Here is a 23,969-nt window from a genome sequence, read left to right on the forward strand (position 1 = left end):
GCCCCTACAAATTTAAATTAATGATAAAACTTATTAAAACAAATTAAAATTGAATTAACTTTAACTTTCAATTGGAAACCAAGGCCTAACGCGAACGAAACCTCAATATATTGTTCAGTAGTTGAAATAGAACGGTTGAATCAATCGTTATTTCGCGATGGCGGGTAATTTAAAGAGCTATATTACAGGGTACGGCATTATAATAGGCGCTTATGCTAAAACCAACTTCCCCACTCGAAGCGGTCACTTATAATGCAAATTCTTTCATGCAAAAGTTTGCTTTTTATGGCCAGGGAAACCCGACATTCGGATTGGCCGCTCGTGCGTGAACATAGAGAGAGAGGTAATAATACAGTAGGACCCCCCAATCCTCTCTCTCGTACGCCGCGAAACCAACTTCAAAGTACCCCTCTCCTCGGCTCTCCTTATTAGCGTAAAAATCTACATTCGGCTCTCCTCTGTTCGATTCGGTAACAAAGCTGACTTTTTCGACCTACTGCTTTTTGTAGTTTTCGTAACAGAAGAATACTTAACCTTCCCCCTCCCTCCCCGCAATGAGAATAATTCTTGCGTGTAATTCTCAAACGGCGATAGACAGACATACTCGTCCAATACTATAAACCCTCCTAAGCCTCGTCTTTATGTACTATTAAAATGACTCAGAAAAATTCGTATAGAAAAAATATTTTAATGTCCTGCTAGGAAGGAAAAAAATGGAATATGAATAATACAGTGATGACATTCTGATTGCGTTATTTCAGGCATCTTTTTATTGAACAGACGTTTTCTGAAAAATTAACTATATTTTTCCGAAATTATCTTTTCTAAAAGGCAGAGTGGGGTACGGTTTAAACGCAATTACCGCTCTTTGCCTTTAAAATTTAAATAGTTTTATATCAAATAATTCTCGTTTACGTATTAATTTACAATGATTTATTTCACTTTATTTTGACACTCTGGGGAGACGCTATCAGCCAATTTAATATTTTTTTGTGTGGAAAGCTAATAATTTTTGTATGTACAAAGTTACAAAGGATATTTTTTTTGTTATCGCCAACCACAACTTCAGGAAATTGACCACTTTTATTTTGTGGAAATTATTTTTCTTCTTTGTTCAATTAGTTATATTTAAAGAACCCAAAAATAGAGAACAAATACGAATAAGACAACTGCGGCTGCCGCTGCCTTGGCGTAGGCTGATTTTAAATTAAGATAACGGGCGTCTTTCTTGTATTTTTGTGACAAAATTGACAAACTGCTCGCTTTACTGTCCAATTCTTAAAAAAAGAAAAGATAATGATATTTTAATATTTAAACGTACGTGGAAATAATAATATTTCTAACCGGATAAAGCTGAGCCCCTTTGCAAAACGTCGTCGATGTTCTGAACCATTATGCGCTGTACATCTTGCAATTCATTATTTAAATTTGAAAGATTGCGTCTAGCTCTTGCATCTTGATACGCTTTGGCTTTTTTGGAAATGTAGTTATCTAGAATTTTTTATAATTTACTATTACAAGTCATTCTTATTTGGTGGATAATATTTAATTAAGAATAATACCAAAAGCTATGAAAGCGTATGGTCGGCTTGGTATATTGTCCAATCTAGAACCATACTCGGATAAGAATTCACTCTGAATATCATCTAGAAAGTTGAACGCTAGGCGTCGAGAGAAAGTCTTCTCGCACAGAGCCAAATAGCAAAGACCTTTCTGAATAAGGTAGCTAAGAGAAGGAGCGGTCAAGTTTAAGATAAACTGAAACAGATGCTCAATGAAAAAAATACTTGAATATGTAGGGACCAGTTTCGATAGATCCGTATGGTTCAGCTCGATCGTTTAATTTTCTAAATAACATTTTAGCTTGGCCTTGATAATCCCTAGTTCGCTTTCCAGCCTGTGAGAAATTAGCATTAATGTTTAAAAGTATAAATAACTGGGTTCAGATTCTCAAAATAAATGTTTACCTCTTCATCTTCATTGACTGTGGCGGTCAGGATTAGGCCGTCAGAAAGCCGGGCGATCATTACGAACAAAATCATATTTAATGCTCACAAAGAAGTTTAAAAAATACCAAAATATCTTAATTTATCTTCTTATTTCAACTTTTAATATTCGGTTAATATGCATGGTATAATACGCGAAAGCACGGTGTCACTTAAAACTGACGTGGCGTACAGTGGGCCGCCATTTCAAAAGGACCGAAAATTTAATAATTTTTTATATTATAGTTGGTCGGCTTTATCACAGATGGCGCCAGGCTGCCGTCTATATTATGTTCATCGAAATTCCTCAAATATTGATATATTTTTTGAGAGTTATATGTTTATAGTCTAAAAAAACCAACTACACGATTAAAACTAGTGTTATAATACTGGAAAACAGTGCCACTAAAATTAAACCGAAATTTAAGATAAATTCTAGTTTTGCAGTGATGGACTTTGCGATAGATGGCACTAGGCTCACTGTAAGGCGATCGATTTAAAACAATAATTTTGGTTTATATTTAGTAATAGATAGCGCCAGGTTTTCTATAAAATGAGCATTTTAATCCAACAAAAGTTGTTTTACTTCATATTTATTTGAAGAATACTTGAAACATTTAATAAAACCTTATAGTGATATCAGAATAATCAGACATATAAATATTAATTTGAGATACAGCTACAATCGTGGTTCGTGGCAATGAAATTATATTTTTCACAATTTTGAAAAAAGGAATTCTTGAAGGACGCCGACATTCGCTAGACCAATCGGATGGCCAAGCATATCCTGTTGGGAAAAGGTTCACCTCCTGTCCTCCCCCTTCCCTATACACCGTCCAATCCCTTAAAATTCCGGTTTGCACGTTGGGAGGAGGGGAAACGTAGGGGGTCAGTGGATGGACAAGTGAACGTACGTGATCGTGTATAGCGGTTGATTTAAAAGAGCGAGTAACGGTTTTCCTATATTTTATTACTCGTAGAATACGTTTCACATTTTGGTACTCTTACGTAATCGATTACTAAACGAACATCACACATTTTCGTGAGTATTTACTAATTTTCCAATATCTCATAATAATGAGAACGTTCCGCAATGTTTATTATTTACTTCAATTCCATTCAATGACAGATCTGCCCGTACTTCTCCCCTCCGTCGTGTTAGCCCTCCCCCATCAACAGAGAACTCGGAGAGCCTCATAGAGTAGGGTGCTTATTACGTTTTCAATTTCGCATTATTTTCGTTTTTATTAAAGGGGTTTCAAACTTCGTCAACATTAACGAAAAACTAAACTTCAGATTTTGAGAACGTATTTAGGTTCGTAAGAACATTGAACGGTAACATTGGCTCCGGTTGACATGTAATTATACCAAAAGTTCGATTATCAGACGTTTGATAATACGTTTCAAAATGTCTACGTGTAGCGAACTAACGTCACCTGGAGGTTACACAACTAGAATATTTTGCATTCTTCGCACTGTAAAATGTGAATAAAAGTTTTCAATAGTTAAACCAAACTTAGGAACTTTTTTAACAATTGAAAGTTTTATTTCAACACATTTATCTATTAAAATAAAATTATATTTTATGGTAAAAGTATAGTTCTAAAAATGGGGGATTTGATTCTGGCATAGAGGAACCATTCTGGGTCATTCAATAACAAATATATACTAGTTTTGCAACCTCCAGATAGCAATTTTCGGAATATTAAAATCTCCCACCATGATGAGATTATCTAGCAAATTTCGACAATGCAATACGACTTGTTTTGGAGTTATTAGCGCTTTTTTGAAATTTTCCCTTTTACGACCTTTGTGATTTTGGTAAATTTTTCTCGACTTCCTATTGGTCAAATCCGATTGGGTATACGCTATTTAGACTTAAAACGTGACGGGGAACACTTTTCTAATTGGAACCAACTTTCTAACACTTACGGTTCTCGAGATAGTTTTGGGATGACCTTGAAAAATTTCAAATTCTTACCTATATAATATATATTTTATGAGAAAAGTATCCATTTTGGCTACAGAAAGGAAACATGTATCTTGCCATGTTCGAGGCGGATTTAAACACCGAATCGCGGCTTAACACATACCGCCGGTAATTCTCTGACTATTGTTATAAAATGTAGAAATTAAACTTAATTATAATCTTACTTATAATCCATATTTATCCTCTGTAAACGTTTCAGTCCTCTTTCGTTTTTTCAAAGGTGAAATTTTCAAATAAGAGCACCGACAGATAAAAAATTGTCCCACAACTTACGGACTTTGCACTCAAGCTAACGCTAAAAAATCATCGTGTTAATTTACGTAGAAAAATTAGACGTTTTCTGTCCGATCGTTAGTCTTCAGTTGTAAAATCTTTTAAAACAGGGTTGCCATAATCTTTTTAATGTAGAAGCGGATGTTATCACCATTGAGTTGGGAATATTAATCTAGAGGTCCAATCAAAACGTCGGATTTCAGTATTTCCCGAAACAAGTTTTTAAAAAATAAGAATACTGCCGTCTGCTCCCAAATTACCAGAAAACTTTATCATTCTATTCGTGGCGCCGTCTATCTCTCAATGGTTCGTTCAAATAAGACGCGTTTTCCGGCAAAAAGATTTTTTTTTCAAAAATAATGGATGGCGCCACGGGTCATATGATAACGTTTTCTCGTCATTTTAGAGCAGACGGCACATTCGTAATTTTCAAAAACATGTTTCGCGGGGAGCAGATTTGATTGGATCTCTAAATTAATATTCCCAACTCAATGGTTATTACGAATGACGGTGGTTGAGGTACTTACCTCAAGGTGTTACTTTAAATTCAATTTTTAAGTGGGGAAATATATTTATGGAAATAGTAATTTTTTTAACGTGTAGTTTTTTTGAATTAATACATTATGTTTCAGACATTTAATTTAAGCCATCAATTGTAAATTAACGTGTTCAAATTACATTATTTATTAGGAGGAACAATTGAAGGCATGGAAGCCAGCGGGAGGGAGAGTAGGACGTTGAAATCCTGGTTCAAAAGTTGGTTCCACAAACCCCCGCCAGAGGATCAACACCCAACGAAGGCTAAAACGTCGGATTTACCCAAAGACGTGGTTTGGCCCTTAAATCAAGATTTCCACGACACTCGGCCAGTTCAAAGAAGAAAAAAGAAATTGGAGGCTCCCAAAGAAGATTTCGAGCGATACGCTCCCTGTCGACGCTCAGCATCTTACGACCACATCCGGGATCACGTCGGGGTGCCCGAACAGAAAACGCGTCCGAAATCCGCCTGCAGAGACGAACATCCGCGGGTAGTGGCTCAGACGAAGAGGAATTATTTGATTGACCACAATTTGGCCCAACAATTGACGAGAACCTCAACGAAAAATGACCTGGAAAAGAACCGGACTTCCCTTTCGAAGTTGAACCTGTCTCCCATCAAAGAATTCCCACCGTCCACCGAAGTCATTTCATCAGTCGCTCATCAACCTCTTCAATTGACTATGACGCAGCCGTACCACGTCGCCCAAGGACGCAAAACGGTTTCCGTATCCAGAACGAACGTCCCCAACGCCCGAGAAGCCTACAAACTCTTGAAAAAAATGAAGGAGGAGAATTCCGTCTTGGGTGACGACGAGTTGAGTTTCGTCACCACTTACTCTCAACTACGACAAGAGAGAATGGTACCATTAGCCCCTCTAAACGCGGGAAATAAGGATAAACTGAACGAGGACCGATTACGACAGAAACTGATCGTTCTTCAGAATCGACAAGTATCTCGCTCGAACAAAATTCAACAACCGTGTCCACCGAAGACGGTTAATGTCAAAACCAAGAAGGTGACTATCCGAACCCCGAAATCGTACAAGCACCAGGTCCGAGAAATGACCAGATCACCATTGGCCAATCTCTCCGTGAACAAACTCAAAATGGAAAACAATCTCAATGTGAAGAATGAAACGACTACGGAATCGAGTCTTCCCAAAGGGCGACCGGTCAAAAATCCCATTTCCATTATCAAGAAAGCCAAAGAAGAGGTCATTAACCCGAGGAGCGAATTTACAGCCAAGAACGCCGATAAAATAACGAAAGTGACCAGCAAAGATCCGCCTGTTATGGATGATGGTAAGTGATCGTAAAAAACGCTACCGGCCAAAAAATGGGATATGCGGAAAGAGCGGAAGATGACGACACTCGAGTATCGGTCAATGACTGGCTCGATTAAAAAAGGAGAAAGCTTGGCCTTCTGGTCACTCCAGCTTGAATGAAAGAGTGATTTATCTACAGTTTCCGTTATGTTAGGGAAGAGTAAATATTGTTATAGGGGTTTCTTTGTTCGTTGCGTATTTAGTACTGGTCTTACATTACGGACGCAAACTTAAGCGCGGTTCGGTAATAAATAGTTGATTTTATAAAATAAAAAGTGGTCTTGCCCAACTTGTTAAAATGTTGCTCTTACGTCACAAGACCCAGCTTTATTAGTGTATTCCTCGCACGAGCGATTTGCACGCGCTCTAGAAAAAGCTATATTCATCGCGACTGTAGCGCGCGCTCGTAGGCTTGTCAAATTAAGAGACTGTGACGCAAGAGCAACATTTCAACAAGAAGGCCACGTTAGTTTATAAAAAGAACTATTAACGTTCAAAATAAATGAAAATATAAAATAGCTCCTTCCCTCCAAACCAACCCGTTACCTCATTGGTTCCCTAAAACTGACGTACTCCGACGTAATTTAAGCACACGCTAGTGACGTTTTTTCTACTCCCCCCCTTCTCGTGACGTGGGGAGGGACTAGATCGCCTCATAAATTTATTATCCCTTAGGCCTAATACATTATTTACGCCAAATCAATGGGAGCCTTCAAAGGTACAGTCCCGATCAAAAGTTTCTGGCCGTTTTCTCTTGGCAGCCATTTTGTTTCTATTTTAGGTAGAGAGCCGAATGAGCGCTTCTATGAAAGAAAACACTCACGAAAATAATATGCAGTGAAAATTAACGCCCTACCACAATTGGGGCGCTAGCAAAGCCGGAAATAGCCATAACCCTCCAAAAAGACGTCATGAAAAAATAAATACAATATGTCGTGCCTACGCTTGTTCGAAGCGTCATAATATTCGGAAACATAATCTGGTTTCATTTTTCAAATCGGAGTTGTGGTTCTAAAGTTATTGAAGAAATATTGATGATGGAAAACATGAAAATTAACCCTAATTTAATTTTTAAGTGAAACAAAGCAAGCGTGAAAGTAGTGTTTAAAATAAACTTTTGATCGGGACTGTACGTGTCACGAGCATTAGCATAAGTAACATAATACCTCTAAGTATGACATTACGAAATTTTTTTACTACATCCTTTCTTCATAGTGACGCATTTTTTTTTCTAAATAGTGCCCCTCGGTAGCGGCGACATGAACTACTAAACTAACCCAACTTCCAGTAACGTGATATTCCTGCAATTTGGCGCGCGATTTTGAATATCGCCATTTATAGGCTTAATGCGTTTAAATTAATTATTTTTTATTTGGATTTTATTTATGTAAACATTTTTGTTGCGCTTTCAAATCTTTAATTTAATTTATTTGTTTGTACTGTCCTGGTAACCACCACGTATAGGCTTTGCCTCTTTGGTTGCCTGGAAATATGTCTTTGCGAAATAAATATTATTATTATTATTATGGTTACGCAACAGACGAATTTTTCCGGGAGTACTATATGATTAGCTGAATTTTAACTCTCTACTTTTGTATGACCAATAGAAAAATTCAAATCACAAAGAGGGTTAAACTTCCGGGTTATAGAGTTGCTAGTAGTTTTACAGATTTATTTTTGGTGAAGAAAAGATTTAATAAGAAAATAATGCATGAGCAAGGATACAAGTGTCATACTTAGAGGTATTATGTTACTTATGGCATTATAAAATAGGGAGTACCTCTCTATACAAGATATACTCTTCTGTAATCAGTTGTGATTTCTTTATAAAACCGAACATAGTGGCTTAAATTGAAGTGCTTCTTTCAAATCAAATTATTAAAATGTACAAGTTTTATTTTCACTATTTGTTCTGCTCCATTAAAACAATTTTATGGCGTTATCCATTATACTTATACTTATAAAGATTATAAGTTATCACTTGAAATTACAGAACGGTTTTCTAAAATCGAAAAACAAGTGTAAAAATTTTTTCCAGTGACTACCCCCTTAAAGGAAAGTTTTAATTTAATAGTTGATTTTATTAAATAAATAGTGGTGTTGCCCAACTAGATAAAATGTTGCTCTTACGTCACAAGACACTGCTTTATTAGTATATTCTTCACACGAGCGTTTTACCAGGGGGGCCCTTGAAAAATCTATATTCCTCTGGCGACTGTAAACTTGTAAAAGTAAGAGACTGTGACGTAGAAACCATGTTTAAACAAGAAGGACACGTTACTTTATAAAAAGAACTATTAACCAGTACCATAAGTCTATAATGTTGTTCCTTAAAGGCCTAGGATTTCTTCTGCCTGTTTCCCTTTCAGGTTTCTTCCCGCCGCGCAAATATCCTGGTGGTAGGCCAAAATTTTCGGTTGATTTTTTAACATAATAGAGCCTAGATTTCCAAAATTATTATTGAAAAAATTTGATAATGGACTAATCAATAATAATTTTGGAAATCTAGGCTCTATTATGTTAAAAAATCAACCGAAAATTTTGGCCTACCACCAGGATATTTGCGCGGCGGGAAGAAAACTTCAAGGAAAACTGGCCTTTAAGTTTGCCACTTTGGGGAATATTTTACTGGGAGCTAGTAACGGAGTGACGTCATCAAAAGAAGGAAATCTCCCCCTAGCGAGGCGCTGTCAAAGGCTACCCGTGACGCGTTAGTAAGCGGACGCAAAACGGCGACGAAGCCCGTAATGCAGTCTGTCTCGCGAATAGCTCTCAGTAAAACTTTTGCGTGTGAAGAATAGCAAGTGTCACACTTATGCGGTAATATTATACACTTATGGTATGACGCTTCTTATTGTTTTAGCTCTATTTTTCTTACCTAACCTTTTCTCGACACTGACACTATCTCCAAGCTCCGACTTGGACTTGCAACCGAATATTATCGTCCTTGGTAGTAGTAGTATCTTTCGCCTTGGGAGTTTGTAGACACTAGGGAGCTCTGTGCCGAAGTGGACCTTGTTTGCTGCAATCATTCTGAAAATTAGTTTGGTGATAATTTTGGCTAATTGTCATTTATATTGCTATTATATTACTTATGATGCGTGGGTATACTTTAGAGGTATTTTCTGTCGTTATTGAAGTAAAATAAGTCAATTACAGTCCCTCACACAATAATAAACGTTTACAGCTACAGTGTCACACTAATGTAACAATATTATACACTTACGCTATAGTACGACAATAAATCCTTTACGAATTATTTTTAAATTTTTTATTCCAAACTTAAGCTGGTGATAAATTTCGATTTGGCGTGGGCTACTCCGAAAATCAAAAACCAATTTTGTGGTACGACGCCGAGGACTTGGAGAGTAGCATCGTCGTGGACGGTCTGAACTGCGAACACCGGATCAACTTGAGCAAACTAGTCGAGAGATCCGTCCAACTTAATTTGGAAAGGATTCTATCAAAAAACGGACTGCCCTTGCACGGAAGCCCGACGTCCGGGGGAAGGCGATCCATTAAGAAGATCGAGAAAGAAGAGTGGCGAGTGGCGGGGGCAGCGGCCATCTACGAGAACGTCTCGGAAATGAGAGCCCACTCGAGATGCTCTCAGGGCGCGCCGAGCCAGACCACTCGGCGCGAGAAGGTGTCCGCCCGACGGACCTCTTCCCTGCCTTGCTTGGCCGATTTCGTACGAACCCTGGATCCGTCGTTTCTAATTAGAAAGCGACTTGTCAGCCAGCCGACCAAAGGCGCCGATGCGGTAGGGTGTCCCGGAACCTCTCCCGACGGACGAGATGACGAGGCCACTGACATTGGTCCGATCAACCTTCGGGTATTGTTTGAATTTGATCAAGGGGTGGGAGCTGGAGTTTCTCTTCTAACGGCTACTTTGTTTGGTCAACAGGACAGCCTTCCCTCGTGTCTCCTCTCGTCCACCGCGATCTCGGTGGCCGAATTGAGTTCGTTAATTAGCCATTATGACGCCAACTCGTCCTCCAACAAGAGGATCGTCAAATCGCCCTTGAAAAGAATTATCTGCAAGCCCCGCGGCAAGGAAGTCGTTCTTGGCAAATGTACGTGCGTTTCAGAGTGCCAACTTGGATTAATTAACTAAAGTATGTTTCACGAGCTAGCATCTCGAGGCAAAGTTCGCTATAGATCCGTTCATTTCCTACTCTTAATCAAAGATTGAACTCCGAATAGAGGCACTGATTGTTGTCATGGTTTTTGAATCGTGAGAGCTTTGGTTTTGTAACGAAGCGATTACCCACTCCCGTCACGTGACCTCCGAAAAATGGGGCTCCTTTAGTTTGCTGTAGGTCACTATCTATCGTTGGTTACCATGGTAACTATGGTGCTTATATTTCGGGAGTCCATCTATAATTTTTGTTAAATTCCGATTTTCTATTGATCCAAACTATTTGTTTGCCCCTGGAATGGAAAGGGCCTGGATATAAATTAAATTTTCTATTTGCTAGATTGCACTAGGAAAATATACTTTTTGCGTCTTTTCTACAGTAGAACATCCTTTGGTTAATTAATTCATGGTTGTAATGAGGTTAAGGAAATTCTTGTTCAAAATTTGTAAAAATTAGACTCATAAACTAATGAAGAATCCTGATAAAAAATCCACTATTTAAAATAACAAAACTCAAACGTTCGCGTATACGTTTTAAAATATATTTACTTAACCTCATCAAGACAAATTTGTTCCTGTCTAATATCATAAATTTATTTTAATTTATTTTATTTTATTTTAATTTATTTTAATTTATTTTAATTTTTTTTTAAGTTATTTTAATTTGTTTTAATTTATTTTAATTTATTTACAGCGAAAATTAAACTAGCCATATCTTTCAATCAAAATAATCTGGTTGTAAATGGTAAATTAATCGCGCTTTACATTTAAATAATAATTAAATTAAATTGGTCATCATTTAGTAATTAGGGCCGTTCATCTACTACCTACAAAATCCCTTCTGGCCAACGCTTACATCAAGGTAAGTGTGACAATGACGCAGGTGTAAATAGGTGTAATTTGTTCCTTTGGTTTCCGAACAGGTGTCATTCGCTCCGGACAGTGGTCGCTTCATTTTTCGAAGCAAAGTGAAAAAATCGACCAACAATCCCTTTTTCGGCTACGAAATCTCTTTGTAAGTCAGGCATTCGCTGATATCTCGGCCGTTTCCGCTCATTGATCGGAGTGTCTCTATTTCAGTCCCATTGTGGAGGAAATGCTCAGGAAAAGACTCGTTATTTCCGTATGGAACCGGGAATACAATAAAAAGTAAGAAAGATAAAGTCATCGACAGTGTGGCCAAGTTAGGAGGTTTGCTCCTATTTCTAGGAGGAAGTTAGGAACGTTGGAGAAAAAACAGGAGGTAGACTCTCATAGGAGGTTTCGATAGTTGGAAGCAAAAATTAAATAGGAGGTCGTAAAATTTTAACGTCAGATACAGTCAGACTCTTTGGCCACCGTACAAAACCTGAAATATAACGGTCAGTTTACATAGATGGCGCCACGTGCTCCATGAGGAATCATAATTTAGTTGTATGTTTCTCAGTGATAGCCAAAAATAGGTTTCTGCGCATGCTCAAATACCAACCAATCCGGTGTTCCCTCCCTAGCTAGCGTACAGTTTTTCTAGTAGTTTTTCGTTAAGTATAGCGTAGCAGTTTTTCTCTATCAGTTTAGGAGGAAATAGGAGGTTTTTATTTTATACTTGGCCACACTGGTCATCGAAATAAAAGTATTTCCCTACGAACGTCGCCGAGATAAGACCCGCAAATATTTACTTCTAGTCAGCTGATACTATAAAGACTAGAATCAACATCTTCATTTCAATTTTGCTAATAGTGCCGGGTAACCAATCCCGTAGATCTAACGTCTAATTCAGTCCAGTTATTTATACGCGAACAATCATTAAGTATAGTAATATCAATTTGCGTAGATCTAAAGTTATCTTATCTTTATCGGTAATATCGTAAGTAAGATAATACCAATAAGTATGACAGGAAAGTCGACACATCTCCCCCTTGTTTCTTCGTTTGGCAAAATTACAATAGTTGATTTTATAAAATAAAAAGTGGTCTTGCCCAACTTGTTAAAATGTTGCTCTTACGTCACAAGACCCAGCTTTATTAGTGTATTCCTCGCACGAGCGATTTGCACGCGCTCTAGAAAAAGCTATATTCCTCGCGACTGTAGCGCGCGCTCGTAGGCTTGTCAAAGTAAGAGACTGTGACGTCAGAGCAACATTTCAACAAGAAGGCCACGTTAGTTTATAAAAAGAACTATTAAGCGATAAATAGGAGCGTAAACGGGCTTAGATTATGTATGAAGATAACAACCCCCTCACCTTTGATGAACCTTACGCGTTTAAATCTCAAATAACTCCTTTCATAAACGAAGCCAGTGTTCACAATTTAAGTCAATTTTATGCAATTTTAATCACGCGAAAATGTTATAAAAGCTTCAGGCAGAATCACCGCTAAAAATTTACCCAGTGTATTTCCCTGTAGATTTAAAATGTTAAAATTGCGAGGTGTTAATCACCAATTTTGATGAAACTCGGGGGGTTTGTAGACCTTGGGGTAACATGAATTTTCACCAAGGGAAAAGTTACGCTGGGCTTCCGTTTTGCTATGGCAACCAAAAATGTTTTTGACAACTTAAAGTGAATAAATCTACATTTAAAAAAGCATGGGATTTTCTCGGTTTTTGTCGATTTAAAAAAAAATATTTTACGATATTCCTTTATTTATCAAATTCATTGAAATTTTCTCAATTTTACCCAAATTTGGTTGAAGTTTACCCAATCTTGATGAATTTAACCCAAAACGTCTGTGAAACCGAGAAAATCCCATGCTTTTTTAAAGGTAGATTTTTTCATTTTAAGTTGTCAAAAACATTTTTGGTTGCCATAGCAAAACGGAAGCCCAGCGTAACTTTTCCCTTGGTAAAATTTCATGTTACTTGGGGTAACACACCCCCCGAGTTTCATCAAAATCGGTGATTAACACTTCGGGTACACTCCTCGTGAGTTTACTTATTTACTTATTATAATAATCAGCTAGGCTAATACCCAAGCTAGGTACCACCTTAGGCCCAAGTCATCTAGCGACTTATAATGCCTTAAACAGATGGCGGGTTACAACGCGTAGGAGGGTGGTGGCAAGCCCCGCATGCCACGCGAGCCAACAGCTCCCTACACTAACTATTATCGTTAACCTATATTAAACCATATTTTCCCGATGACATAGTTTTAGAAAATAATGATATGACGGAATTCGCATAGAACTATTTTTCTCTGAAACGCATTTAAAAAAATCAAAGGTACCCTGCGAATCTGTTATGTTACTTATGGTAATATCAAGAATAAATTCGGCTTAGCCTCAATAAATTCTTGGTAATATTGATTAGGAAATGAAAAACAAACATAACTTGTGTGTTTTTGTCAATATCTGTAAGATTCCCTTATTATTGATTAATAAATTGAATAATTTGCAGGCGGAGTGAATTTTTGGGATGCGCTACTTTCAAGATGGAGAACTTTTTACAGGTACCATAAAAATATAATGATGTTTTTTATTTCTTGTATTATGCCCGTACAAAATTTTATTTTAATTCCCAAGAGTATATGGTCCCCCACTGTCTCGAAGCTAAATTAGAAAATGTTTTTTCCCTTAAGCTCCTTACCAAATTATTTTTCGGGAGAAATTGATAAAGATGCACCCGGGGATTTATTCAGTCACTATCATTTCTGCTCCTTTTCAGTTTTTAATTTAGCCGGTGCGGAAAAAAACCACTTCGAAGGGGAAGGGGCATTCGATAAAATACAGCGTAATTTAAAATTTCATTGAAATTGAGTTGTGTAAGCTAGAGAGCTGCAGTTGATGCATTTACGTTACCATTCCCGTTGAAACAATATTAACATTCCCATTCCATTTCCCTTCAAATATTTGTCTCCCAACCATTCCCATTCCATTTCCGATCAAATATTTGTCTTTCAACCATTCCCATTCCATTTCCGATCACATATTTTTCTTTCAGCCATTCCCATTCCATTTCCGATCACATATTTTTCTTTCAACCATTCCCATTCCATTTCCGATCAAATATTTGTCTTTCAACCATTCCCATTCCATTTCCGATCACATATTTTTCTTTCAGCCATTCCCATTCCATTTCCGATCACATATTTTTCTTTCAACCATTCCCATTCCATTTCCGATCAAATATTTGTCTTTCAACCATTCCCATTCCATTTCCGATCAAATATTTTTCTTTCAACCATTCCCATTCCATTGCCGATCAAATATTTGTCTCCCAACCATTCCCATTCCATTTCGGATCAAATATTTTTCTTTCAACCATTCCCATTCCATTTCCGATCAAATATTTGTCTCCCAACCATTCCCATTCCATTTCCGATCAAATATGTTTCTTTCAACCATTCCCATTCCATTTCCGATCAAATATTTTTCTTTCAACCATTCCCATTCCATTGCCGATCAAATATTTGTCTCCCAACCATTCCCATTCCATTTCCGATCAAATATTTTTCTTTCAACCATTCCCATTCCATTTCGGATCAAATATTTTTCTTTCAACCATTCCCATTCCATTTCCGATCAAATATTTGTCTCCCAACCATTCCCATTCCATTTCCGATCAAATATTTTTCTTTCAACCATTCCCATTCCATTTCGGATCAAATATTTTTCTTTCAACCATTCCCATTCCATTTCCGATCAAATATTTGTCTCCCAACCATTCCCATTCCATTTCCGATCAAATATGTTTCTTTCAACCATTCCCATTCCATTTCCAATCAAATATTTTTCTTTCAACCATTCCCATTCCATTGCCGATCAAATATTTGTCTCCCAACCATTCCCATTCCATTTCCGATCAAATATTTTTCTTTCAACCATTCCCATTCCATTTCGGATCAAATATTTTTCTTTCAACCATTCCCATTCCATTTCCGATCAAATATTTGTCTCCCAACCATTCCCATTCCATTTCCGATCAAATATTTTTCTTTCAACCATTCCCATTCCATTTCGGATCAAATATTTTTCTTTCAACCATTCCCATTCCATTTCCGATCAAATATTTGTCTCCCAACCATTCCCATTCCATTTCCGATCAAATATATTTCTTTCAACCATTCCCATTCCATTTCCAATCAAATATTTTTCTTTCAACCATTCCCATTCCATTGCCGATCACATATTTTTCTTTCAACCATTCCCATTCCATTTCCGATCAAATATTTGTCTTTCAACCATTCCCATTCCATTTCCGATCAAATATTTTTCTTTCAACCATTCCCATTCCATTTCCAATCAAATATTTTTCTTTCAACCATTCCCATTCCATTTCCGATCAAATATTTGTCTCCCAACCATTCCCATTCCATTTTCGATCAAATATGTTTCTTTCAACCATTCCCATTCCATTTCCGATCAAATATTTTTCTTTCGACCATTCCCATTCCATTGCCGATCAAATATTTGTCTCCCAACCATTCCCATTCCATTTCCGATCAAATATTTTTCTTTCAACCATTCCCATTCCATTTCCGATCAAATATTTTTCTTTCAACCATTCCCATTCCATTGCCGATCAAATATTTGTCTCCCAACCATTCCCATTCCATTTCCTATCAAATATTTTTCTTTCAACCATTCCCATTCCATTTCGGATCAAATATTTTTCTTTCAACCATTCCCATTCCATTTCCGATCAAATATTTGTCTCCCAACTATTCCCATTCCATTTCCGATCAAATATGTTTCTTTCAACCATTCCCATTCCATTTCCAATCAAATATTTTTCTTTCAACCATTCCCATTCCATTGCCGATCAAATATTTGTCTCCCAACCATTCCCATTCCATTTCCGATCAAATATTTTTCTTTCAACCATTCCCATTCCATTTCCGATCAAATATTTTTCTTTCAACCATTCCCATTCCATTTCCGATCAAATATTTTTCTTTCAACCATTCCCATTCCATTGCCGATCAAATATTTGTCTCCCAACCATTCCCATTCCATTTCCGATCAAATATTTTTCTTTCAACCATTCCCATTCCATTTCGGATCAAATATTTTTCTTTCAACCATTCCCATTCCATTTCCGATCAAATATTTGTCTCCCAACCATTCCCATTCCATTTCCGATCAAATATTTTTCTTTCAACCATTCCCATTCCATTTCGGATCAAATATTTTTCTTTCAACCATTCCCATTCCATTTCCGATCAAATATTTTTCTTTCAACCATTCCCATTAAATTTCCGATCAAATATGTTTCTTTCAACCATTCCCATTCCATTTCCAATCAAATATTTTTCTTTCAACCATTCCCATTCCATTGCCGATCAAATATTTGTCTCCCAACCATTCCCATTCCATTTCCGATCACATATTTTTCTTTCAACCATTCCCATTCCATTTCCGATCAAATATTTGTCTTTCAACCATTCCCATTCCCATTCCATTTCCGATCAAATATTTTTCTTTCAACCATTCCCATTACATTGCCGATCAAATATTTGTCTCCCAACCATTCCCATTCCATTTCCGATCAAATATTTTTCTTTCAACCATTCCCATTCCATTTCGGATCAAATATTTTTCTTTCAACCATTCCCATTCCATTTCCGATCAAATATTTGTCACCCAACCATTCCCATTCCATTTCCGATCAAATATGTTTCTTTCAACCATTCCCATTCCATTTCCAATCAAATATTTTTCTTTCAACCATTCCCATTCCATTGCCGATCAAATATTTGTCTCCCAACCATTCCCATTCCATTTCCGATCAAATATTTTTCTTTCAACCATTCCCATTCCATTTCGGATCAAATATTTTTCTTTCAACCATTCCCATTCCATTTCCGATCAAATATGTTTCTTTCAACCATTCCCATTCCATTTCCAATCAAATATTTTTCTTTCAACCATTCCCATTCCATTTCCGATCAAATATTTGTCTCCCAACCATTCCCATTCCATTTTCGATCAAATATTTTTCTTTCCATTTCCGATATTTATTCCCGAAATTGAAAGTATTGGGCCCCGAGGGGTAAGACACTCTTCGAACTCGGTGTACACTGCCGTACCTTTGACAGTGCTAAATGGAACTCGCGAACTCTTTAAAATATGTACCTTTAACAGTGCTAAATGCACGAACTCGGTGTACAGATTATCTGAGACTGTCTTACCCCTCGTTGCGACCAGAGATAAAATCTATTCCTAACCATTCCCGAACTCAAAATTAACTTTACCATCCATTCCCGAAATTCCCATTATCTATTTAAAGTATTGCGACCAGAGATAAAATCCATTCCCGAACTCAAAAAAAAACTTTTCCCAAACCCAAAATAAGATATCGATCTGATCCCCGTCCATTCCCATGGTTACAGTGGTAAATGGTATAAAACCGTTACTAGATAGTTCTCTAGTGTATTCTATCATGTTTTTCTCTAATTCAAAAGAAAATGACAAATAAATGAACTTCGTTCACAGGAGAGTAATTTTCCAAGTTTTTATCCGATTCTCAAGTTCACTCACAATTGTCAGTGCTGCTATAATCAATATACCCCTTACAAAAAAGTCATAGAATCCTATAGACAATAAGGCAGTTATTTCATTAGATTTCTATAAATACACTTATAGAAATGAATTCGGCCCAATCCTCTATTTTGATTTCTATGAAATTTGTAAAATATTTTCTATAGCCTCTATAGAGAAAACCTAGAATATCCTCTAATAGAATTCTACATATTATAACGCAAAATTTGAAAGATCTATTGCTAAGGAAACCTAGAAATATCCATACAAATATATGGACTATATAGCACCACCTTCAACCCCTTTCTATATAGACTATACAGCACCACCTTCACCCCCTTTAAGCTCTATATGATTTTATAGAGTTTTTTCAAAAGGATGACAGCCACAATTGAAAATAACCCATTTTCTGGCCCGAAGCATTCCTTTCGCGAATAAGGGATATAATTTCGTTCTGAATAGTTTCTATATGAATTGCCGAAACAATCATTCATATTTGTTGCCATTGAAACGTAGAATACGAATATAATTACGTTTACCAGGAACGACGAGCGAAGCCTAACCTTGAATAGAGGCATTGCGCACTGTCCCAGACGAAACATAAATTCGTTTCTAATCCCGCTAAAATCATTCGGAGCGTATCTCAAAGCCTGGCCTGCCCATAAATCGCACAAAAACCATCCACATAAATGGTACATAAATCTAACCAAATAAGGATCTATCATTCGTTCGAGGAAGGTCAAATCTTCGCGATTTTATTTTGACCCCACCCACACCACTGACGGACTTTTGTTTTGCGTTTAAAAAATCCGTTCTTATTTGTAAAGTCCAGAAAAACGGGGGCGAGTGGGAACCGACTTAAAGTCGTAAACTTTACCCGGCTTTCGGTCGAGCTGCGGTTTTATGTTGTACTTCGCATCCCCGGAATATAACCTTGGCCTCGTTTCCTTCGAACCTCTGCATCCCTGCTGGCTTCAATCCTCTCTCTCTCCGCGCGCAGCATCCGAGGACGGGGGGAGTGGACGGGGGTCGAATTCTGTCGCTACCATCTCTTTCAACAGAAACGGAGAGATAGCCTTTATGTAAATCAAGAGAATGCTGCTTTCCTAATTTATTCATCTTTGAAAAGAGATAGCGCCAGATATTTCGACGAAAGACTAGTTTCAAATGGAATTTTAAAGGTTTTCTGATGGTGTTAGCTCGCAAAGACAACCTATATATAGCGAACGGAGTTGTTGCTTGTCCGCGCATTTTGTGTCGGGAAGAAACGTCATTTTATTTGTTTCAATTTAAGGATATAAATCGAATAGAAACCGATTTTAAAAAAAACCTTACTATTTATTTCGCCTTGAAAGTCGTTAAAAACCTTTCTTAAAGACCTAGGTTTTCTTCCGCCTGTCACCCTTTAAATTTACTTTCCTTCCAATCAAATACCCTGGTGGTAGGCCAACAACGGAACACGTTGGGGTAGTTAGCGCTTTCGCCTCGCAGCAAGAGGAGCCGGGTTCGATACTAGCTTGTGGCACTGGGTGAAAAATCGGAACCATTCCTTCCCCGTTGAGTTTGCAAGTTCTCTCCCCACTGGTTTAAAGGGTTTTCCACCGAGTTTTTCGGTTTCCCCTTTCCATAAAAACTTGTAGAGGTTAACTGTAATAGTTAGTGTAGGGAGCTGTTAGCTCGCGTGCAATGAAGGGCTAGCCCCACCCTCCTACGCATTGTAACCCGGCCACCTGAATTAATCGCTTTAAAAGTAGGCCTAAGGTGGTTCCTTGGGTATTAGCCTAGCTGATTATTATTATTATTATTATTATTATTAGAAAATCTAGGCCTTTAAGAGATTTTTACCCTAACGCTGTGTTTCTCAAATGGTGCTCCATTTAAAATTCTAGGGGATCCATGAGATTTTGAGCTGCGCTATGATAAAATTAAGGATGATAAAATACGCGAAAAGTAGATTAGTCCATAATTAAAAGGGATAATATAGCTAAATCCTAAACAAATTGTTTAGGATTTAGCTATATTATCCCTTTTAATTATGGACTAATCTACTTTTTCGCGTTTTTTATCATCCTTCTCACAGTCCATAGGTGGTTTCTTCTAACTTAACTTATGATAAAATTAGTTTTGGCAGAAAAAAAATTAAATATCGAACTTTTTTTCAAACAAGAGTTCCACGAAAATTTTTAACTGAAATGGGGTTCCACCAGGTGACAAAGGTTGAGAACCACCGTCTAGTGTCTTAGCGAAAGTCCTTTTTGTGCCGTTGTCAATCTGAACTAGAAATGACTTTTCTATTTCTTTAAACGCGTAATAGAAAGGATTTGGAGTGCGTGGCTGGTACCGAATTCTGTCTTTCGCCTCGACGACGATGACCGCCCAAAATCCGACGCCATCCTCCACCAGGGCTCAAATCAAACAGCAACAGGGAGCTTCTCTTTTGTCCGCGATCGATTCTGCCAACAAAAAAGAAGGTAAATAACTCCCGAATTTTGTTCGCTTGTCCGGGGAGAAAAAGTGTAAACTTTTTACCCTAAGACGTTTTATTCGCCTGTTCTCGGGGTAAGATTTACCCTGTCCCGAATTTTGTTCGCTTGTTCCCGAGCTCTAAGGTTACACTTTTACTCCTCCTCGAAAGGAGGTGTAGATGGAGTAATCTAGGTTTGTCGTCTGCTTAAATTTCGTTTCACGAAAACACGACGGGTAACTTTTTATAAATAACCTTTAACCTTTAACTACTCCCTTCTTACTCCAACTCGTCAAGACACTTTTTAACCTGCTCAAAAAACCCAGAACAGGCGAAAAAAAACCACCTACTAAAATAACGAAAACCAACTCTTATTTTTTCGGTATTGAACGCACCCTAACTGATAACTATTAGCGTTTTCCATTTGACTGCTCTCGAGCGCTCTAGATCGCTCTGATTAACATTTTATGTTCCATTTGCGTGCTAGTGTCGGCCCCGATCAAGTTTGGTGTGTTCCATTTCCCGCTCTCGGTGCTCAAAACCGATCTGCCGATTTCGACCGATCAACGGATCGAGATCGAGATCGGAGCAAATTTTCGCGTGTTCCTTTTAGATTTTTTGGCAAAATGGCAGACGCGAAAATTTAAATTACTAGCAGACGCAAAACCACAAAGCGCGTGAATATGCTAAAGGAATGTTAGATTCGCGGTTTTACTCTTATTGCCGATTTTGTTCAAAGTCGGGCGTAATGTAGACCTATATGAAATATGAAATTTCCCAAAAGGGTTGCACTACCCATTCGATTTGCTATGGCAACCGAAAATGTTTTTGATCACTTAAAACAATAAAATCTCCATTTAAAATCACGAAATGTGTAATTTGGACCACATTTAGGTAAATTTCATCAAGTTTGGGTAAATTGAAACATTTTTAGGATAAATTTGTAACAAAAATTTGGGTAAAATAAGGAAAAAATCTTATTTTGGTTGTAAGTGGTCAAAAACATTTTCGGTTGGCATGTCAAATTGAATGGGTAGTGCAACGTCTTCTTTTGAGAAATTTCATATCTCATATAGGTCTACATTACGGCCGACTTTGAACTAAATCGGCAATAAACACCTCGGGTACTCTCCTTGTTAGTCAGAGACAGATTCGGAGCGAATCTCGAGCAATCAAATGGAAAACGCTGTAAGAAACTTTTGGATTTAGTTTACTTTAAAGATAAAAAAGAATGAAATAAAATTAAAATAATCTTAGGCTTCTTGGGAGCTTAGACTCGGGGCTTAATTTGAAAGTGAAATTTCTTGGTAATCTTAATGGATTTTCGTTCTGTTTTCATAAGGCGAACCCGCTATTTCTACCTCTTGGTTGGTCTGACTCAGAATGACTCTAGAGAAACGGAGCTTCAGAGACAATGAAATAAAACTGAAAGTTTTTATTAATAAATGTATTGAATTTTAATTACGAGACTGCTTAAGGATACTTACCAAGTCTACTCAGCCATCAAATCCTTTGAGCCTTAACAGGCTGTTCAAGTTTTGCGTCGCTTAATTTTGAGATAAGGGGTCGTTAGCAAATTTCGGCTTGGTATAAAAACCATAAATAAATTTATGAAAATAATTAGTGGATACTGAAATTATTTCTAATTACCTTTAATTCTAAATTGAACTATTATCCTGCCACACCAACAGGGCAACTGCAAAACTCCACGTTTAAGCAAACGACTAGGACTTCACAGACGACAAAATCGTATTTCTCCTCTTCGTACAGATTGCTTTTGAGGAGGAGTAGAAAATGTACCAGACTATTTCCAAAACCAGCTAAAAGTTTCTACCCAGAATAGTCACTTAAAGCTAGGAGCAATAAACACAAGGAGAACGCAGCTAGCCTTTAAACACGCTAACGAAGGGTTGTGTACGAATTTCATTGGAGGAGCGTCACGAGCCTTTACGCTGAACGTTTTACGGTCGGGGGGGGAAGACAATTTCCGAATTTTCCCCTTCCGACGGCAGCAGGCGCTAAAGCGTCTAGCCAATGAAAAACGTACACAAGAAAATCCACGACTTTTGACGGGTTGTGTTCTCCCTGTGTGGGGTGTTGTGTTTGTTGCTTCTAGCTTAAAGCAAGTGTCGGCTCTACATGAAGTAGCTCTTTTTTCAACAGCTGTCGCTAGCGTCGAAATAAAAACAAAATGCTTCAGCTACATTTTTTTCCAAAAGGCGGGACCTAAAAGTACACGTCGCGTTGATTGGCTCGTTTGTAAATTTTACAATCACTTTTGGTAATTTTTACCAATATATTTTGTATGGGGTATATAATTTAGGTTAAAGTCAACTAAATAGAGTATAAGTTGTCTAATTATAATTCTCAACAATGGCTGTCTGGCGACGTTATTGTTTCGCTATTTTGAAGTTTAGCTTCCTTTACCATTAATAGATGGCGCCACATTCTCCAGTAAAGTCATTTTTGCAAAGAACCGGATAGATTCATTGCCATCTCTAAAAACAAGGGCCTTAACATAATGCAGGTGGCAATGATACAGCCTACAGTTGCTTTAAAGGGAAAATAACCTCAACGCGTTCTTTACGGAAGACACCCCCCTCCCTCGTAACCAAAGAGGCAAAGACTATATAAACGCTTCGCTAAATAGACTGGCGTGTTCAATGGCTACACGCTGGTCAAAATTTCCCCGTGCTTCAGCAGTGCTACTAGTGGCGCCTCTAACGGCTGGTCAAAGGCTTTTCCCGTGTTTCGAAAGTGCCCCCTCCCTCGTAAGAAAGAAGAAACAATTGGAAAGTCCCATTACAACCCTGGTAACCTTTGGATAAACTCCACCTCTAAATTACGCAAGAAGTACTCGAACGCAATTCAAAATTTATAACACCCCAAAACTTAAAATTATTAAACGACATACAAAATTAAGTCTATTTTCTATTGTTTTACAGACAGAAACCTAACCATAATTTTATAGTTGCTTGGGTTGTTTTGGGCGAGGTCTCAGCTAGAAAATAAATGCTAATATAATTATAAGTACATGGATATATTTTAGACGTTTATCGTGAATTAATTTTTTTTTTATTTATTTTTTTTAGTCGATTGTGACGTGAGGGACAATTCAGTCCTCTCGTCCATCTGATTAATCAGGGCGAGATATGTGTAACGGCCACGCCAACGGGGGGATACGTGGGGACAGGGGTGGGGACACCCGTGGCGGAAGTATCCCGACCACCCGTTGGGGGATTGGTCTTCCTCAAACGGCCATCCACAAACTCTGCCTCCCAGACGCTTGGGATTACAGGAGTACGCCACTACTCCCGGCGAATTGAATTTAGAACCGAAAATTAGCTTTTTATTTTATACCCCCCCCCCCCTATGCGGGGGTGAGGGCAGTGTGTTAGAATTTATAGCCCGGTGTACCTGGTATTGAAAGAGGGATTTAGACACCGCATTCAGTGTTGCCAGATGTGCAGTTTCCTGCCAAAATGGGGCTATTTTGGGAACGCTATTGCGAAAAAAAAAAAGATTTGGGCAATGTAAGACGACAAATAAACGATGTTTACTTCTATCATAATTTTTAAAATTATGTAAAATTTATGGTTCATAATACGCTATTGTGTACGACGATACATATTCTTACTGTTTTAAGTTTCTTTATTTTTTTTTAAATTATCGTTCAAAAGGCTATATTTCTTCCCTGATACCATTACCAAAGGCTAAAGTGCCTTCGTAGTTCATTGCTTTAATCTTCAGGTAACAGCGAATTCCTTGGGCTGGAATACACCTTTCTATAAATTCCT

The 23,969-nt window shown here is 37.7% G+C and overlaps 2 protein-coding genes across 2 annotated transcripts; one reads left to right on the forward strand and one right to left on the reverse strand.

Annotated features, from left to right (window-relative positions):
* Positions 1 to 668: 668 nt before the first annotated feature.
* Sec22 (vesicle-trafficking protein SEC22) lies at positions 669 to 2,204 on the reverse strand. Its single transcript, XM_090154756.1, has 5 exons — positions 1,968 to 2,204; positions 1,788 to 1,897; positions 1,563 to 1,726; positions 1,345 to 1,491; positions 669 to 1,277 (listed from the first exon to the last, which is right to left on the reverse strand). Exons 1-5 carry the CDS (start codon positions 2,040 to 2,042, stop codon positions 1,129 to 1,131), a joined length of 645 nt encoding a protein of 214 aa, XP_090010882.1. The 5' UTR covers positions 2,043 to 2,204; the 3' UTR covers positions 669 to 1,128.
* A 750-nt stretch (positions 2,205 to 2,954) lies between these two features.
* LOC149935391 (uncharacterized) lies at positions 2,955 to 21,730 on the forward strand. Its single transcript, XM_090154746.1, has 11 exons — positions 2,955 to 3,027; positions 4,939 to 6,090; positions 9,401 to 9,948; positions 10,021 to 10,189; positions 10,949 to 10,999; positions 11,058 to 11,116; positions 11,178 to 11,269; positions 11,335 to 11,403; positions 13,627 to 13,678; positions 20,023 to 20,179; positions 21,515 to 21,730. Exons 2-11 carry the CDS (start codon positions 4,956 to 4,958, stop codon positions 21,547 to 21,549), a joined length of 2,367 nt encoding a protein of 788 aa, XP_090010872.1. The 5' UTR covers positions 2,955 to 3,027; positions 4,939 to 4,955; the 3' UTR covers positions 21,550 to 21,730.
* The last annotated feature ends 2,239 nt before the right edge of the window (positions 21,731 to 23,969 follow it).

The sequence above is a fragment of the Leiobunum rupestre genome, chromosome 7 (genome assembly GCF_980474605.1).
Source record: "Leiobunum rupestre chromosome 7, qqLeiRupe1.1.hap1, whole genome shotgun sequence".
In the NCBI taxonomy this organism is placed as follows: domain Eukaryota; kingdom Metazoa; phylum Arthropoda; class Arachnida; order Opiliones; family Sclerosomatidae; genus Leiobunum; species Leiobunum rupestre.

What these genes read in the sequence shown, in the direction of transcription:
- Sec22 (XM_090154756.1), bottom strand. Translation starts at nt 2,042, where the DNA reads ATGATTTTGTTCGTAATGATCGCCCGGCTTTCTGACGGCCTAATCCTG. An exon ending in ATACGCTTTCATAGCTTTTG is followed by an intron (nt 1,492 to 1,562) that starts GTATTATTCTTA and finishes AAAAAATTCTAG; the next exon opens with ATAACTACATTTCCAAAAAA. An exon ending in AAGGGGCTCAGCTTTATCCG is followed by an intron (nt 1,278 to 1,344) that starts GTTAGAAATATT and finishes TCTTTTTTTAAG; the next exon opens with AATTGGACAGTAAAGCGAGC.
- LOC149935391 (XM_090154746.1), top strand. Translation starts at nt 4,956, where the DNA reads ATGGAAGCCAGCGGGAGGGAGAGTAGGACGTTGAAATCCTGGTTCAAA. An exon ending in TCCGCCTGTTATGGATGATG is followed by an intron (nt 6,091 to 9,400) that starts GTAAGTGATCGT and finishes TCCAAACTTAAG; the next exon opens with CTGGTGATAAATTTCGATTT. An exon ending in AACCGGGAATACAATAAAAA is followed by an intron (nt 11,404 to 13,626) that starts GTAAGAAAGATA and finishes AATAATTTGCAG; the next exon opens with GCGGAGTGAATTTTTGGGAT.